General features: G+C 38.3%; 1 protein-coding gene across 1 annotated transcript in view; it reads left to right on the top strand.

The window, feature by feature from the left end:
- Nucleotides 1-4009: 4009 nt before the first annotated feature.
- Nucleotides 4010-18199, top strand: part of LOC122805864 — a 59081-nt gene continuing 44891 nt past the window's right edge. The window contains exons 1-2 of the mRNA XM_044076117.1: nt 4010-4117; nt 6556-7589. Of these exons, the coding sequence (XP_043932052.1) occupies nt 4102-4117; nt 6556-7589 (1050 nt within the window). The 5' untranslated portion in view covers nt 4010-4101. The remainder of the gene's footprint in view (nt 4118-6555; nt 7590-18199) is intronic.

Raw genomic sequence — 18199 nt, 5'->3', positions numbered from 1 at the left:
TTGAGGCCTTGTCTCTTTATTTGGCTTTGTCCTTGATTCTTGAGCAAACAATTTGACAATTATGATCTACAGTATTAAGTAGATGAGTATTATATCTATACAGTACCAAAATAAATATTGTTAGAGAATGGGCTCACTCTACCTACATAAGTACCCTGATTAGAGAATGAGCGTTCTTCAGCAGGGTATTAATATACAAGCAATGCCCACTGATAAGCATGTCCAACACTTCATGGCAGCATATGAAGCCACAGTGGAGCTTGGACTGTGAAAACGGAACAGCAGCCATTATTTTATGCTCACTAAACAGCTCTTCTGCTGTTAAGTGAGTATAAAATAAAATAAAAGTAAAATAAAAAAAATGTGTATGTGTTTGTGTGTGAAAGTGTATGCATGTGTGAGTGTGAGACAGAGATCAGTTGAGCTACTATATAATGCTCGCTAAGCAGTGCTTTTGCTGTTTAGCGAATGTAAAATAAAATAAGTGTGTATGTGTTAGTGTGTGAAAGGGTGTGAAGACTGGTAGAAATGTGAAGGCTGCCAGCCTAGCCAAATAGAATTTTATATATAATTATATAATTTGTAAATATCAATGTAAGATACAGGCTGGTTTTCTTAAATGAAAGAATAGGCTGTTAAATGTTGAACTTCAACAATGTGGCAACATTGCCCTCTGCTGTAAAGAAAACTAAGTCAAGCATTTCACATCTATTCTTTGAAATTAAAAGTATGTCTTGAATGTCCTTTGATCTCCAGAGCTCGGAGCCATTTGGTCTGGGCTAGCACATTCTTTCTATTGTTTTAACTTGAGGAATAATTACTAGAGTGTACATGTGAAATGTCTTTTATTGTTGTAACTTCCTGTGCAGGTGTTAGCGTGCCAAATAATGTAGCCTGTTGGCCTGGGAACCCCAAACTAAGTGTCAAAAATTATGTAATGTGTATACTGGGAAACCCAAGTGTGAAAAGTGATGTAATCTGGGAGGACCCAGCAGAAATGTTTGTTAGTGATTTTAAAAACTATTGCTCAGAGAGAGACTGTAAGCATTTTTGTCTTGATATCCAACTCATCAGCACTCTGCCTTTTGTCTTATGTAAGTTATCCTACACTTGTGTTTTCTTTTAGAGAGCTAGAAATTAGAAAGTTTAGACTAAGTGTTTTTCTGTGATGTCAGAACTGTACTACTGAATTATTTTAAGTATTTCTGTGTGATCTTTGAACTCTTGAATAGCATTGACTGTGTAGTAGAAAGTGTTGTCTTGTGGTTTTAATTATTTATTATTAAATATTTTAAAGCCTTTTAACTGTGGCTGGTTTGTGTAGAGATAATTTAAGCTCTTAGGAGTACTTGCATGAATTTGGTAAAACTGTACAAGGCCACTTTAATAGCGTTAGCCCTGGGCTATACTACCAATTGGATAATAATATTGCACAGTAATAATTTGACACCCGTTTAAGGGCCTTTAGGTAGCTGATAATATTAGCAGTAATTACTACCGTATAGTCTGGGTAAAAGGGGCACAGCTGGAGAACCTGTGCCAGCCTTCCCCAGGAGTGCCTGTGTGGTTGTATAAACTTATCTCAAAGTGTGTGTGTCAGCTACTTGGGTGGGGACAAGTAGCACTGGTTGGACAGAGAGGGTGCTGAAGATTTTAGCTTGCCCAGCTAGGCTGAGATCTGGACCCTATAGCTGTGTCAGTGGGGAGTCTTATTGGGGACCTGGGGAGCAAGGGATCGACCAGCCCCAGACTGACTGTCATCTCTGTGTGCTCTTAAGGGAAATTGCACTTTACTGTGTGTATTTGTTATCCTCTCCTCATATATGAGACGCCCTCTCTGGTGTTAGCGGTGAGGATTGAGGCTCCTTGATTGCTGGGCCAGGGCACGGGCGTCACAAAGGGTATGCCTGTGTGAGTGAAAGATTGGTTAAGCTACTATTTTACACTGGCTAAGCAGCACTTTTGCTGTTTAACGAGTGTAAAATAAAAAGATATAAAGCATGCGTGTGTGTGTGTGTGTGTGTGTGTGTGTGTGTGTGTGTGTGTGTGTGTGTGTGTGTGTGTGTGAGAGAGAAAGACAGAGAAAAAGAGAGAGACTGTATGCATAGATGATCGTGTGTATGTGTGTTTATGTTGCTATCTGCGTGTGTGTGAACGGTGCATGAAAGGAGAAGAGAGAGATTGTGTGTGTGTGTGTGTGTGTGTGTGTGGGTGTGTGTGTGTGTGTGTGTGTGGGTGTGTGTGGGTGTGTGTGGGTGTGTGTGTGTGTGTGTGTGTGTGTGTGTGTGTGTGTGTGTGTGTGTGTGTGTGAGTGTATGATAGAGAGAGAGAAAGTGAAAAGTGAGACTGATCCCTGGCAGCATCATGTAAGAACTTTGCATAACTCTCGGCACAAGAAAACAACAAATAATGGGGAAACAAAGGGCTTAAAATAGGGACGGATTTTAAATATTGCTCATAAACGTAGAAAGTTGCTAGAATAACAGGGATTTCGTTAGCATGCACTTTTCTGAAGCAGAGGTGTGTGTGCAAGAGCATGTGTGTGAGATGACTACCGGCAGTAGAAGCAGTAATGAGGTTTAGAAACCTCTGCACCTTTCAACTGAAGAAATTTTTGGGGAACAAAGGCTCTAAATTAGAAACTTAATTATTGCTCTTATAAAACTACAAAGCTGCTAAAGTAGAAGATTTAAGTTAGCATGAATTTTCTGAAGGAAAAAAAGTCTGAAGCTCATATGTATGTCATTATTTAGTAATTTCAGTCTCCAGTGACTGCCAATTTAGGCGTAAGGGACCAAAAATAAAGTATATAACCTGGTTATTTTTTTAAAATGTTACATTTTGGCTATAAAATGCTTACTCCAACACCATTAACATATACTACAGCAAATCTGAAACATTAGACGGAGGAACTATTTTGCATCAAAAATATACTAAAAAATACTAACAAAAAAATATATATATATAAGCAAGTAAAACACAATGTTACAGTGAGTCCATTCTCTAAGTGCAATAATGCCCTCCAGGGTGTGTGTTAATGTGTAGTTAATACCCTTCCAGGGGTGTAGATGCCCTCCGTCTGTGGTGTTGGGTGTCATAACACCCCTGGGTGGGCGTTAATTACACATTAACACACACCCTGTTGGGCATTATTGCTTGCTTAATATGCAAGCATTGCAGAGCTGCTGTCCTATATTTCTTGTTGAAGGCAGACACATGCCTCTGAACGTTTGAGTATTAAACTCATAGCACTGGCCCCTAAAAAACACAAGTATGGAAAATATGACCCTTCTACCTTTGCTGTTCTTTGAGAAAATCAAGATTTCATGTTAGGCCAGGGGTTTAAATGAGTAGCATGTTAACAGATTATGGGACACCAAGCCCTATACAATTAATTATAGTAAATCTGTGTGTCAGTTTGGATCTGTTATGTAATTATGTGTGTATACCTAAACAGGTTTATCTTTATAAAGGCAACAATTACAGGAGGAGGAGCAAGGCTAAATCTGAATGTCGAACCTATACTGATAAGTCTAAATAAATTATAACGAATGAGTAGAATGGGCAAACAATTTCATCTCACCTATATCTTAAAAGCAGCATTGTGTTTCTAGTATTTCACAACTTCCCCTGATTTTCAGGGAGGTCCTTGATTTTGGCTGGCTCATACCCACCCACCCCCCCCCCCCCCCCCATTCCTCCTAAATATAGGGATTTGGATGACTATATATTCAGAAAATGCATGTTATATGTTACGTTATATGTTATATGTTAATAGTACTGATATTTTTAAAAAGAGACCCCGATTTGTCTGTATTTGTCCCTGGAGAGTGACAGCTGTGCTTTACCGCAGCAGTTCTGAGCAGACTAGAAACCATCACAGCCCGTCACCACCCCACTCGAGATACTGGTTGTTGTATGTCCACTGGGTGACGCTGGTGACAACGGACATTAAGGTCCCTTCACAAGGAAGCGGATTTATTTATTTATTTATTCATTTTCATTTTAACGCCGCGCTTGGTTCAGTAAAGGACAAACCGACCTACTAAACAGGAAATGTTACCGTCAAACTTGCTTTAAGCATTGGAACTGGAAATCGAAATGGCCCAAACTAAAGGTATGTCAAATAGCTTAAACTTTAAGGGTTATAAAAAAGCGTACTGTGGGCGAATCTGGTTACTGAGGGTAACACACAGACCATCTTAACTTTATACGATTTTGTATTTGTAAAATAACAGGACAGTTTTCTCTATTTTATGGTTTGCGTTTTATATTTCAGTGCTTCTAATTTTGCAAATTATTTATAGAACGGTACTGTACGGGAAAACTGCCCTATATTTGCATTTGCCCCACGGAGAGATCATTTCAGTTTTAGGAGCATCTACTTTTGGGATGTGAGTTAAAGAAGGGCTCATTAAGAAATGTATTTTGAAGTTTTACTGCTTCATATATGAGAATGCTATTCCATGGCATGCTGCGATTTTTATATGCATCGTTTTTGCACCGGTCATTATTTATTGAACACGGGATTAATTAAACGAAACGCCTTGGATAAATTTGCAGGCTGTACGGTTTTGGAGAGTTAATTCAGAAGCCCATACTAAACATCAACGGGCATTATTCAAGCAATAAAAATAGTAATGAAATTAAAAGGTCCCGAAGGAGCCAAAAATGTAAACTATGCCCCAAAATGACGTTTGTCGTGTCACTATAATTCTCAACTTCTTAGCACAAGGAATCTGGACAGACGGTCAGAAATAGGGACATATTTTAAATTGTTCTGCTAAAATAACAGATTTTGTGTTAGTATGTATTTTCTGGATATAAAATCTGAAACACAAATGGTGTCATTATTTAGTGACTTCAGTCCTCAGTGATTTGACAGAAAACCGCAAACTTTATGAGGAGCAGACCCTAAATATCAGGCAAAAAAAATTTGGATATTAAGTGACAATCTGGACAGTTAAGAGGTATGTGTGCTACTGGTTAAGAGTTATCCAGTTAAAGAAAGACATGTTATTAAGCGTTTATTCTATGCTCTGCTTCATCTTTTGTGGAACAAAGGGAGTAGCTTGGGTACAGGGTATATGGTGTGTACAAATCGGAAATTTCTGGGTGTTGGGGACATCTTTGATACGTTTTCTTGTTAGTTTGTTGTTAAACCTGTTTTATTCATCAGAGTATCTGTGTCGTGATGCTATATAACAGATTTTATTTTTGGGGATCTGCACCTCAGTTGTATGTGTGTTTGTGTGTGGGATCATTTCAGTTTTTGGAGCATCTACTTTTTGGGCTGTGGGTTGAAGAAGGGCTCATTAAGAAATTTATTTTGAAGTTTTACTGCTTCATATATGAGAATGCTATTCCATGGCATGCTGCGATTGTTATATGCATCATTTTTGCACCTGTCGGTATTTCTTGAATACGGGATTAATTAAACTACACGCCTTGGATAAATTTGCAGGCTGTAAAGTTTTGGAGGGTTACTTCAGAAGCCCATACTAAACATTAACGAGCATAATTCAAACATTAAAAATACTAATGAAATAAAAAGGTCATGAAGGAGCCAAAAATGTTAAACATGCCCGAAAGTAACTTTGTCGTGTTACCATATTTCTCAGCATCTTAGCGCAAGGAATCTGGACAGACGGTCAGAAATAGGAACAGATTTTAATTTTTTCTGCTAAAATAACATATTTTGTGTTGGTATATATTTGCTGGATATAAAATCTGAAACTCAAATGGTGTCATTATTTAATGACTTCAGTCCTCAGTGATTTGCCAGAAAACACAAACCTTATGAGGAACAGACCCAAAATATTCGGCAGAAGTCTGGATATTACGTGACAATCTGGGCGATTAAGAGTTATGTGTGCTACCAGTTAAGAGTTATCTTGTTAAAGAAAGACATTATTTATTTATTTTCAGTTTGATGACCGGGAGGTCCACTGGGCTCAAGGAGCCCGTTTTCAGTGGAGGCCCGGGGAGAAAAGCTCCACAAAAACATAGCAGGCATAGTAACAAACACTTAATAAAAATTATGTAGTAAAACGTAAGCGCAGTAGAATATCAACATAGTATGGTATGCAGTGCATATTTACATGTAAATACAATTAGAGGTCGATAATACAGAGTCACCATTATACTGATGTTTTAAATATTCTGAGAATGCTGTTATTAAAGCGTTTATTCTATGTTCTGCTTCATCTTTTGTGGAACGAAGGGAGTAGCTTGAGTACAGGTTGTATGGTGTGTTCAAATCAGACATTTCTGGGTACTGGGCACATCTTTGATAAGTTTTCTTGTTAGTTTGTTGTTAAACCTGTTTTATTCATCAGAATATGTGTCGTGATGCTATATAACAACTTTTGTTTTGGAGATCTGCACCCCAATCGTGTGTGTGTGTGTGTGTGTGTGTGTGTGTGTGTGTGTGTGTGTTTAAGGTGGACAATTCATTTTGTGTCACGTTTTAGCACGCTATGCTGTCATTAGAAGGCTTACTTTATAAGCAGGGTGCGATCCCAGCTAACGGTTAACTGTTTCTTTCCCTAACAGCAGTGTGTAGCTCCCGGCGACTTAGGAAGGCAATTACCGACGTCGGGTATTATGAAATGTTACGATCTCTTCAGCCCGAAGAAGCCAAAACCCGCCAGACTCAATTTCTAACCAGAACAAACGTAATTGCTACAAACCCCAGCTTTGGTACTAGCTGTGAAGTCAAGTCTGAGAAACGTCCCGAAATTACTCAGACTGGAAAGCTGTCTTTAAATGACTCCTACAAAGTGGATCTACCGAACCACTTGGACCGTGAAAACTGTGGTGCTGAGCTCCAGTTGGAGTCCATGGACAAACTGGAAGAAGATGGTGATAAAGTCAGACTGCATGACATGAAACAAACTGCTGCTGAAGACCACGTAGCTCAAGAGGCAACTGAGTCAGGGTCCTACATTGTCGTGCAGAGTGAAGAAGCAAGTAAGTTGTCAGCAGAAGAAGGCAAGTGGCCAATATGTGATCTCCAAACTATTGAAATCCCGACGGTTTTAAGTACAAATACAGCGAAGTCTGAAAGTTCAGAAATAGTCTGTAGTACCAGCTTAAAAGAAGATGATGTGAGACCTACTGAGGTCACCGGCGAAAGCACGGGTATGGAAATCGACCCCCATACTGAATGCGAAGGTGACCCAGAAAGTCTCAGTTCATCATGTGTTATTGAACTGCAGGAGTCCTGGGTCAGACAAGACCGGTGTCGAACTGCCGGACGGCTGAGGTTGCTGCGCAGTCAGCACTGTAACCTGAGTCATGCTGATGCGCAGGATAGTGAATCTCACTACTCATCATTTTGTGTGGAAAGTGATCTTTCCAGGGACTCCGTGAAGGTAGAGCCATGCGATTCTCCGCTACTGTCTGCTGCACTTAGTTCTGCACTTACATCCTCCTCAGCAGTTCAGCACAGAGAGGAACAAGCCAGTGTCCCCAGGAATGCGTCAGAAAACAGTGACTTGTCACGGGTACCTGTACTTTCTGAATGCGGATGGAAAGCGAACCAGGTGGAGGATGTTCAGGAGTCTTCCCAACAGCTGGCAATCAAAGTAAGTGTCATGTGCTGTCACTGCAAGCACCGTGTACTTGGGGTTGTTGTAATGAAATAGTGCATGGCATGGACATGGACATATATTGATTAAGGAAAAAAAAAACATTGTTCATGTTAAAGTATGGATTTGGATGTTGACATCTAAAGTGAAACAAATATAAGATTTTCAGCACCAAATGTGGTTTCATATGGAACTACCTAAATGAAATATACTTAGATATGTATGCACATGTAGAAATACCATTTTCAGAGATGTGTGTATTATTTTAATTAGAGATTGCTGGTGAGCAACACTACATGGCTATGAGCCCAGAATGGAATAAAGCCTAAACATATCTCCAAGCTGCATTGCTAAACAAAAATAACCAAATATTGTTTTCTGTAGGAGCAGGAGTCTGTAATAAGGTTTATACCCCACAGTGTTGACAATCACATTTGTTAATTATTCTGTACTCGCATTAATTAAATAGCCTGTCAGTCCTAAGTGTCATTAAACAGTATGCTATCCAGCCATCTTTAAATGAGGCAGAACTGGCAGAATTAGACAAAAGCCACACACTTTACTCTTCTCTGTGACCTTGAGGTTTGTCACATTCTAGGAGTGGAATTTAGGGTCTTTGTCATAAAGTCTGTGTTATTTTCAGTTGTTAACTGGTTAAGCCCACTGGACACAAGTGCCTATTTTCAGGGGCAACACAGGAACACTGTTTGGTTACATGTGTTGCTCAGAGTCACATAGTAGGTAAATAGCAGTGGAAGGACTCAAACCCTGTATCCTGAACTACAGGAACCAGCTCATTAACAGAGAAGAGCCTTGATCCTCCACTAACCTCCTGTCAGGTGAGTCATTTCTGAAGTGCATTTTCCCAAACTGTATGCTGTTTTACTTGGAATTCCTAGTTGCAGTTAAATTCTGCTGTTTTAAATAACATCCTGGGAAGAGTACAAACATGACCATTGGCATTAGTCCAATTGTCCCAATTACATTCATCATGCTGAATCACAGCAAAACTGCACAGAGCCATGCGTGCAGGAAGATGCTGGAGCTGGGGTGGGGGATCTGAGGGCAAGAGGAGCTTTTCATGATCTAAGAAAGGCAATTATTTTAGTTAGTCTTCTTTTTAGCTATGTACTATCATGAAAAGAGATATAAATATATATGATAGTTGTATGCACTGTCATTTGGAATTGCATTTAATGGTTTGGTGTACTAGACTGAATCTGAGTAAAATACTACAGTGAAGAAGTTTGACAAAGTACCTCACTGTCCCTAATTTTGCAGAATGTCCTTGGTTTTTGCTTCATATTTCTGTCTTGTCCAATTTAACATTTCTTATTTTCTGTTAAATCACTGAGGATTATAGACAGTCAGTAATGCTGGTTATTAGAGTTGCATATTTCTTATTGTTCAGAAAATGCACGCTGATGTAAGACCTATTACTCTTTCTTTTTAAGTGAATTTGAGTAATATTTAAAAATTACACCCCATAATTATTTTATGCTTTGTCCACAATAATTCAGTAAAGAAATTAAGTACTTACGTATTATCACAACCACATCGGGAACAACTCACTCTTGATATTATGCCCTTCACGTGGCAACCCAGTTGTGAAAATCATGACACCGTCTTTCACTTAATTCTAGATAGCTGCCTGACACCTATTTTTGGCAGTTTCTTAAAAGATGATACTATCCTGGTCTTAACATTTAACTTTTTATGAGACAGGATGTAAACTCCAGGTTAATCAAACAGCTCTGTACCTAACATTAACAGATAGGGACCAAGGTTGAGGGAGGAGCAGCAAATTCTGTACAGGAGCTTTAACTTTTTGAGAACCTATTAAAAAAAAGATTACTTTTGCATAACATTTCTCTTTGGTGGTTTCTTGATTATTTGTAAACTTTACACATGGGCTGTAGATTTCATAAAAGTAGCTTTGACTATCTTTATGACAGTCCCACCAAGCTCGGATGATCTGAAATAGTCATCAAGTACTGCATTTATAGTCTCCTCCTTTTAGTTAAAAAAAAATCCCTGGGTATATGTATAACAGATAAAGTATTTGAATTAAAGAGGCCCAAACATGTTGCAAACATCTTATGGATGTACATGCAGTGCTGAAAATCACAATGAACAGGTCACAAATAACGTAACTACCCAAATTGCTAGTAATAAAGACAGTAAAACTGAAGTGATTTCTTATAGGGGAGTACTGTTGTTTCAGGTCGATATTTAATATCTGTCACTATTTTTGGGCCCCCCCCCCCCATTCTGTCATGCTTTGTTCAGGTTTTTTGGGCTTAGAGATTAAGGGGTATTCAGCTATACATTATTTTACTGAATGTCAGTAAGGCCCGACAGACCAGCTACACTGCTTTCCTTTTCCCACACTACCATTTGTTGATGATGTCTCCAAGTATTAGAAAAAAAAACAACGGTACTTATATATAAGACATTACTACCAATTTGGGTGGTTACATTATCTGCGACCTGCTCATTGTGGTTTCTGAGCACTGCATGTACAATCCGTGATATATTTGGAATGTGGTTGCAATAATACATAAGTACAGAAATTAATAAGTATACTTCCACCAGGCTGATTGGATATCATGCCATCTTCATTACAGAAAAGAACCTTATCCCTAAATAGGCTAATTAGTTTATAAGTAATAGCTAAGAGCTGCAGAGCCCTGTTGGCTTTCCAGCAGGTATCAATAACTCCTTCTCAGCCTCATTTGTACTAGCTGTTACACTACATATTTTTGTTTTACCTTTGAACAAGGGTGCTTTAAATTGGATGATAGTATTTAGTGCACTGCTACTAACAGAATATCCTTTACAGGGAATTCTTATAGACCCACAGCTGTGTGTGTGTGTGTGTGTGTGTGTGTGTGTGTGTGTGTGCGCGCGCGCACGCATGCGTGTGTGTGCGTGGTTATAGGAGAGATGACTGACAGAATATTGTTTGAAAACAGCTCCGTTGTTCATCACATCATTGAAAACAAACCATTGGAATGCAGTGCATAAAGAAAATCTGCGACAAATGCTTGTGTGCTAGTGGCACAAGGCACAGTTGTTTGCTAGCACTTGCTCTGAATGACAGTTGCCCTAACTCCCATTAGCTTGATTTTAATTAATTACTAAGTGCTCCCACCTCCAACCTGCTGCCTTGAGTCTACCCCCAAAACTCCCAACTGGTCCCTAACCCTAGCTATGAAACTCCCCTACTGATCCCTAACACTAAATTCCCTAATTTCTTTTTAACCTGAACCTCCCCACCTGCTTTCTAACCCTAAAATTCCTGATCACTCCCTACACCTAAAACTCCCCTCCCTAAACCTAAAGTTTCTGATTTCTCCCTAAACTTAAAACTTCTCTGCCCAAACCTATACCTAAAATACCTAAATGTTCCCTAAACCTAAAACTCCCTTCCTGCTCCTTAACCTTAAACTTCCCTCCTGTGTCTTAAACCTGAAGTCCTTGATCACTTCCTAATGCTAAACTTATTTATTGAGATACTCATTTTGTCCCAGAAACATGGAAGTCAGCCTGATGACTGTGAAGACTTAATCTAATGACTGCCTTCATCATTTTGCACATTATTGAAATTACATTCATTGGCTTGTATTTTCCTAGGCTCTCTGCGAATAAATACAAATTATTTTACTTGTGGTGTTTCTGCTGCCTTCCAGTGAATGCTTTTTTGTTCTAATTTCCTAGGTTGCTGTTAGCTCTGCTTTTGTAGTTAAACACCACAGCTGCTTGCCTTTAGCCTCTCTAGAGCCAAATTTCCTAATTTGCTGTCCTCTCCAGCTCTGCCCTGCCTTCCTCTGCCATCCTCCTTTCTATTATTTTGATACACACTAAAGCAAAATATGAATTTTGAATTTGTGCCTCCTGCTTAGCCTTACCTTTTCATCTTTCTCAAGACTGTTTATCAGACTCCCTCACGCCATTTTTATTTTTCTACATACCTGAAAAAAACTTCTTTCTTTGCTTAATGTCCTTTTTGTTATATTAGCCATGTTCCCTTTTGTTTTGCTGCCTTTATTCTAGCCTCAATATAACCTTCCCAATGTATCTTCCCATCTTTCCAGTCCCTATATCTCCTTATCTTTCTTACTGTGCTGCCCATACCTCCCTAGTGAGACAGATTTTTTTTCCTGTTTTTCTTCTTGGCAGCCCTTTTAAATTTTTTTTGTAGCTCTCCAGACAGCCCTTGTTATATTTTCCGCAGAGCTCCTGCACTCTCTCACTTTCCAGCCACCTACCCAGGTCCCCGTTTATGAACAAATAATTTTTTCATAATCAGGTCCTTGGTAATCTCAGATTCTGCTTTATGGCCTTTCTTAACGTCTTCTCTGTGGCCATCATAAACCATAGTGTTACGTGGTTGCTAATGTCAGATGACATCTTGACTTAAAGTTCTTTCACTTTTCTTCTCTACAGGCAGAAAAGTACTGGAGAACAAACAATGGGACTCACAACACCAAAAGACCAAAATAATGGAAAATATTGAATCCTGCAACTCACTATTACACTAGACGCAGAAATAAACATTAACGTTGGTCCTGCAGTGGAGCAAGTCCAGGAGTTTGGTATTTTTGTCTTTTGGTGGTGCAAGTTTCATTGCTGTTTCTTCTTCCTCAGTATTGCTGGATTCAACCTTACTAGCATTTAATTATTCATAGTAAATACTGAAACAAGCATCAGATACATAAACAGACATTCCATTTTCTCTTTGTTGTAGAATACAGGATGCCATCATGACTACAGTGTTTTCCTTTATATATCCCTTGATACTGTCGCTGACTAGTTTGTTACCCTTTACATGTTTTTGGGGTGGGCTGCAGAAGGTATAGATGTACTACCCTCCCCTTTTCCTTTAAACAGTTTTATTTTTAGAAAGCTTGCCCTTGTTTCTTTCCTTTTCCTGCTACCCTATCAGTTAATTTCTGTGTAATACTAGTACAGCTGCTACTAATCTGTCACCTCCTCCTCCTCTATCCATCCCTTTTTACACTGTCTCCACCTCCCTCTTTATTCTACCCAGCCTTTCCTCACTGACCTGTATGTCATTATAAAACAGTATCAAAAGCATTTATAAATGCAGATGTTTAACTAGGAATATGATATAAATAATTAAAATGCATGAATTCATTTTCACTGAATCATCCTGTATAGATAACAGACCATAAAAATCAGTTTATCAAATTTCGTACTTCAAACCCTCAGTAACGTATGTACTGAGAACTAAAATAAATAGTTTTCCATTTTTAACAATAATTTATAATAATAATAATAATTAATATTATTATTATTTGGTTTTGCTGGTGTACTTTAGAGACATGCAACAAAACTAAGAGGATTGCTGTCATAATGTGGAAAATGAGTGTGGTAAATTTGTTTAAATTTTATTCATCAGTGGCTCTAAAGTGGTAATTTTTGTAACGAAAAAACATCTTTGTTGAATTATCATTTGTGACATAGGTCATATAAATGAAAACAAACCATACTGACATATTTTCAGTTGCAGACATTATACTTCAAATATAATCTTCTATACAGTCGTTGCAAGTGAACATCACATAACTTATTCAATTCTTGCGTTGCCTTAACCCTCATTCCTCCTCCAAAATCTTAGTTCTTAAGTGGTAATTAATTAGTTAATACATTTTGTAGTATACTCAGTATAAAAATATTCAAGCAACACTGACAGCAGGTTAGAAGGTATGCCAAGTGAATGATGCATCTTATAACAAATGTGTTACACACATCCACTATCACTGCCACTACTACTAATAGTAAAGATAACAATTCCAGTTTGCAGAGCTTACAGATGTGCGTCTCTTGAGGAAGTGGTATAACATGAACCCTTTATGTGCAACTGGGCCCTTATTGTTAACTTTAAGCTGATAAATAACTTCATGGAATTATAATTACTGCACTAAATTCATTATGAAATGCATTGCAGAAAGTTCTTGCTAGAAAGATGGGATATGAGATCAATAAAGTCCAGAATGAATTGACAAAATCTCCTGCTTTATATCTTAGATAAGAAAATGTATTATTAACAGTTTTCTTAAATATTAATATTTAAGATTATTTGAAGTCAACCTAAGCAGGTTGTGGTCCTGGGTTGTTCCTGAAAAGAGACAGTTTTATCCAGTGGACTTACTTGATTAATGAATGCATTAAAAAAATCCTCACATTTCTTAAAATATTGTTGTGCCCAAATGTCCATGCCCATTACAAAGCTGTACAACACACATTTTGATGAATTTACTTATAGTGGTACTTTCAAGCGAAAAAAGCAGCTGCATGAGTTTGATATTAAACAGTATTAATAACAGAACTTCTTCTGTAAAGTGGTTTGTTGTTGTATGATGACAATTCTGATGTGGCTCCAGTGTTCTCTTACACTGCTATGATGCCCTTTCTACACACACACACACACACACACACACACACACACACACACACACACACATATATATATATATATATATATATATATATAAAATTTATGTGGTACTGGCCCATTTTGTCTAAGTTTACTGTCCATACGATGGAACCCTTTCCTGATTGGTTTATTGCTACAGGTAATGTGATAATAATTACACAGTATCATACATCCTGTTGGGCACTATTGCTAGTGTGTTTGCAACGCAGATAGCCTTTTCATAAATGGCTGCTCCTCCCTGCTGTCTGAAACCTTTCTGTCATTATATAAGAACACCTGGTCCAATACTGCTATTTATTCTCATAAACTACTTTTATTATATATCTTTTTGTACAGTTTCCTTCCAGTAGACAAGATGAAAATTATGTAAGAAATAGACTTTAAATGCAGATTGACAGTAATAAGGACCATTTGTTATGCTTTTGAAAACTCTGGTAATGAAAGCAACCACAATGTCAACACTGGGTTTGGATGGAGAGATGATAGAATCAGCAAGCAAAGGAGAGTAGTATTGCTGGAATTGAATTCATCCTCAAGTCTTGGACCCTGTTTTTACAAAATCTCACCAAGATGACACTGATATATAGACTGTATTTTATATAGCATATATCATGGACAGAAGTAGGTTACAACAATAAAAAAGACAGCTGGGTACACAAGTTCCGGGATAAAAACATGCCCAATTCTGGTAGGTGCTCTGGTGCCAGGACTGGAAAAATGACAGTGTAGAATCCCCAAGACACAGAAATATTCCTACAAAGATGTTCGGTCAGGCTAATGCCCCCCCCCCCCCCAATTGCGGAAGGAGATAGTACTCCAAAAACACAAAAACTGACAGGTCAGAAAAGAGCCATAAAGATGATACAGTGGATTATTGAGGATACGAAAGAAAATATATATTGTTACTATTATGCAAGAAGCCCAGACTTTCCAAATGGGGGATATGCAGAAAGATTAAGAGAGAAATTAGAGGAAAAAAATACTTGCATAAGAAAAATGGTTAAATGCTTCAAATGCAAAATTATGTTCATTAATGCAACAGATTCATGAAAAACATTAAACAGTCCAAGAAACCTTGGGTTGTTTGGAAAAAGGAGTGACTGAGGAAATGCAAAAATATAAACAACAAAACCAAGAGATTTTTGAAAGGTATAAGAAAGAAACATGGACATGAAAGGAAAGAGAGATCTGATATGGCGTAATATCTATGCAAAGGAGAAAGTCAAACTAATTAATAGAAAAAAGCAGCTCCAAAGATATTTGAAGACAAATACAGGCAAAGACACCCAGATATGGAAAAGTTCACAATAGAAAAACGTAAGATCAGAAAGGGGAGTAGAGAACAGAGGATTAGTAAAGTAGAAGTTATGGAAGTGAAGTGAAGGATTTGGAATTGAAAGTCTAACACAGGTCATGTCAGAGCATGATGGAACAATGAGTCCCCAAAATAAGGAGAAACAGGTTGAGTGGGAGACATCTGAAGAAGAAATATGGACATGGAAAGGAAAAAGAGATTTAATATGGTGCAGTATTTATGCAAAGGAGAAAACAAAACTAATCAATAGAAAAAGAGCAGCACCAAAGGTATTTGAAGGGAGATACAGGTAAAGGCATCCAGATATGGACAATTTTACAATACAAAAAGTAAGAAAAAAAGGGGAAAGTAGAAAAGATCATTAGTAATGGAGAAGTTAAAGAATTAGAAACTGAAGTAATGGAGCAACTGCGAAGTGAAGGGTTTAGTGTAGAAAATCCAACTCTGGTAATGTCACAGCATGCAAGAAAAGTGAGTCCCCAAATTAACGAAATCATGTGGAATGGAAAGCATCTGATCAGTTGTCACATGATGATACTCTAGCACTTTTAGTAGGAAACCAGTATAAAAGTTCAGTTGGAGTTGCACAGCAAGGGAAGGAAAAGGAAACAGTGGAAACTCTAATGCAATCAGTGTTGTGGAGTGATAGGCTACTGAGTTCCCATATGAAAGAGCAACGGATGATACATGACGCAGCTGAAGAAAATATGTCACAGGAACTTGTTCTGGAATTTTCTGTAAAATACCTGCAGAAAATAGAGAACAAAGAATGTGCCCTCAGTTTAGAAGAAAATGATTTAAGGGAAGAGTTGCTTGATTTAATAGAATATTGATAGATACATTAAGATCGATGAAAGAAATAGATTACAGAAAGTCAATAAGACCCAAAATGTTAGATGTCTAATAAAACAAATGAACATGGTAATCAAGACTAGTAACAGAAATTCATGTGATATAACAGAAATAGATAGGCTATATTACTGTGCAGCTAAATTAATAAGGGAATGGAAGGGAACAAATCAAATCATATAATCGAAGTATTGAACAGAGAAAACTATAAAGTAATTAAGACTAGAAGTGTCACTTTTAGAAGAGTATAGAAGAAGGAGCGGATCAACAAAAAATACTTAGAAAGATAGACATGATAAAAGCAATGTGTAATATTAGAACAAACCAAGATCTGTTGTATACTATTGCAAATAGTAAACTAAGGATATCAGAACAAGCAGAACATTTTAGAAGATATGCAGATGAATATAAAGGAAAAGTACAAAATAAGCAATTCACTGATGACCCCAAACATTTTTATAGAGAATTGGGAAAACAAAACAAAAGGAATAGAAACACCACCCAAAAAAGAAGAAATAGACACATTTTGGAGAAATATCTATGAAGATCATAGTTTCATAGTTTCATAGTTTCATAGTTTAGTACTAGGCTATCTGCCCTGGGGCATTTGTAAGCCTAGCCATAGTGATGTGGCTTTCGCCACCCCATGAAATGGTACAAAAATGTACAGAATAGATTTAGAATACTGTGCCTCTGTCTAGTAGTGACACAATGAAGGTCCCCTTATATAATAGAATTAGTTTACTGTGCCCCTGTCTAGTAGTGACACAGAGGTGACCCCTGGGGTAAACTTACGATCTCCCATCCACTCATCAAGATTTCTCTTGAAGAGAGTCAGTGAGGGGCTCTGCCTAACATGAACTGGGATTCTGTTCCAGAGTATGGGAAGCCTCTGAGTTATGAATCTGTCCCTCCAGCATGTCCTGTTCATACTTGTGCTGAGGTTTAAGTCTTTAGCTCTCGTGGTTCTGATGGATTTGGATTTTTTGAGGTGGACCATGTCCATCAGTTCCTGATTGGACATGGCCTTGTACATCAGGCACAGATCACCTCTGAGCAGGCGGTATGCTACTGAATAGAACTGGAGTTTCTTTAGTCTGGCAGAATAAGACATATGTTGGAGACCCTTGATCCTCTTGGTGAGGTACTTTTGTGGTCTCTCCAGCTGCTGCAAGTGCCAGGTGAGGTACATACCAAATGGGGCATTGTACTCAATCATGGGTCTGATGAGGGAGGAGTATAGGGGTACAATGACATCCTTGGATCTGGATGTGAATCCCTTCATGATAAGGTGTGCAAGGTAGAATGTCTTTCTAACCACTTTGGCAACGTGAGTGTCAAATGAGAGGTCGCTGTCGACTTGGGTCCCTAGGTCTCTGATTACTTTTTCCGTACTCAGTGGGTTACTGTCCATGTGATAATTTGTGGGTACTTTGTTTTTCCCAAAGGGGATGACTATACATTTTTTGGCATTTAGTTTAAGGCCATGACTCCGGCACCAGTTGTCCATTTCTGTGAGGCCTTTTTGTAGGATGTATGTGTCAGCTGGTGTATCAACTATGGCGCCTAGTTTGCAGTCATCTGTGAACTTTGTCAGCCACAACCCTCCCATGTTTGCTTTAACATCTGAGAAATAAATGCCGAACAAGAGGGGTCCCAGGACAGATCCCTGTGGGATACCACTTGTGACTGGCTTTGAGTCTGACATGGCTCCAGCGATTTTGACTGTATAGGTTCTGTCTTTTAGCCAGTTTGCAACCCATCTAGTGACATAAGGGTTTACATTTAAGCTGTTGAGCTTATCTATGATGCCTGAGTGGGGTATTGTGTTGAAGGCCTTAGCCAAGTCCAGGTAGGCTGTATGGACTGCTTTGCCCTCATCAATGGCTCTAGTGACTGTTTCAAAAAAGTCAACCAGGTTCAAAAGGCAGGATCTGCCCTTTACAAAGCCGGACTGGGTGGGATCAAGTGTCTGTAGGT

Source organism: Protopterus annectens, chromosome 7.part0 (assembly GCF_019279795.1).
Source record: "Protopterus annectens isolate FY-2018-M chromosome 7.part0, PAN1.0, whole genome shotgun sequence".
NCBI lineage: Eukaryota > Metazoa > Chordata > Ceratodontiformes > Protopteridae > Protopterus > Protopterus annectens.
The sequence above is the reverse complement of the archived record's forward strand: the minus strand, read 5'-3'. Positions and strand labels throughout refer to the sequence as shown.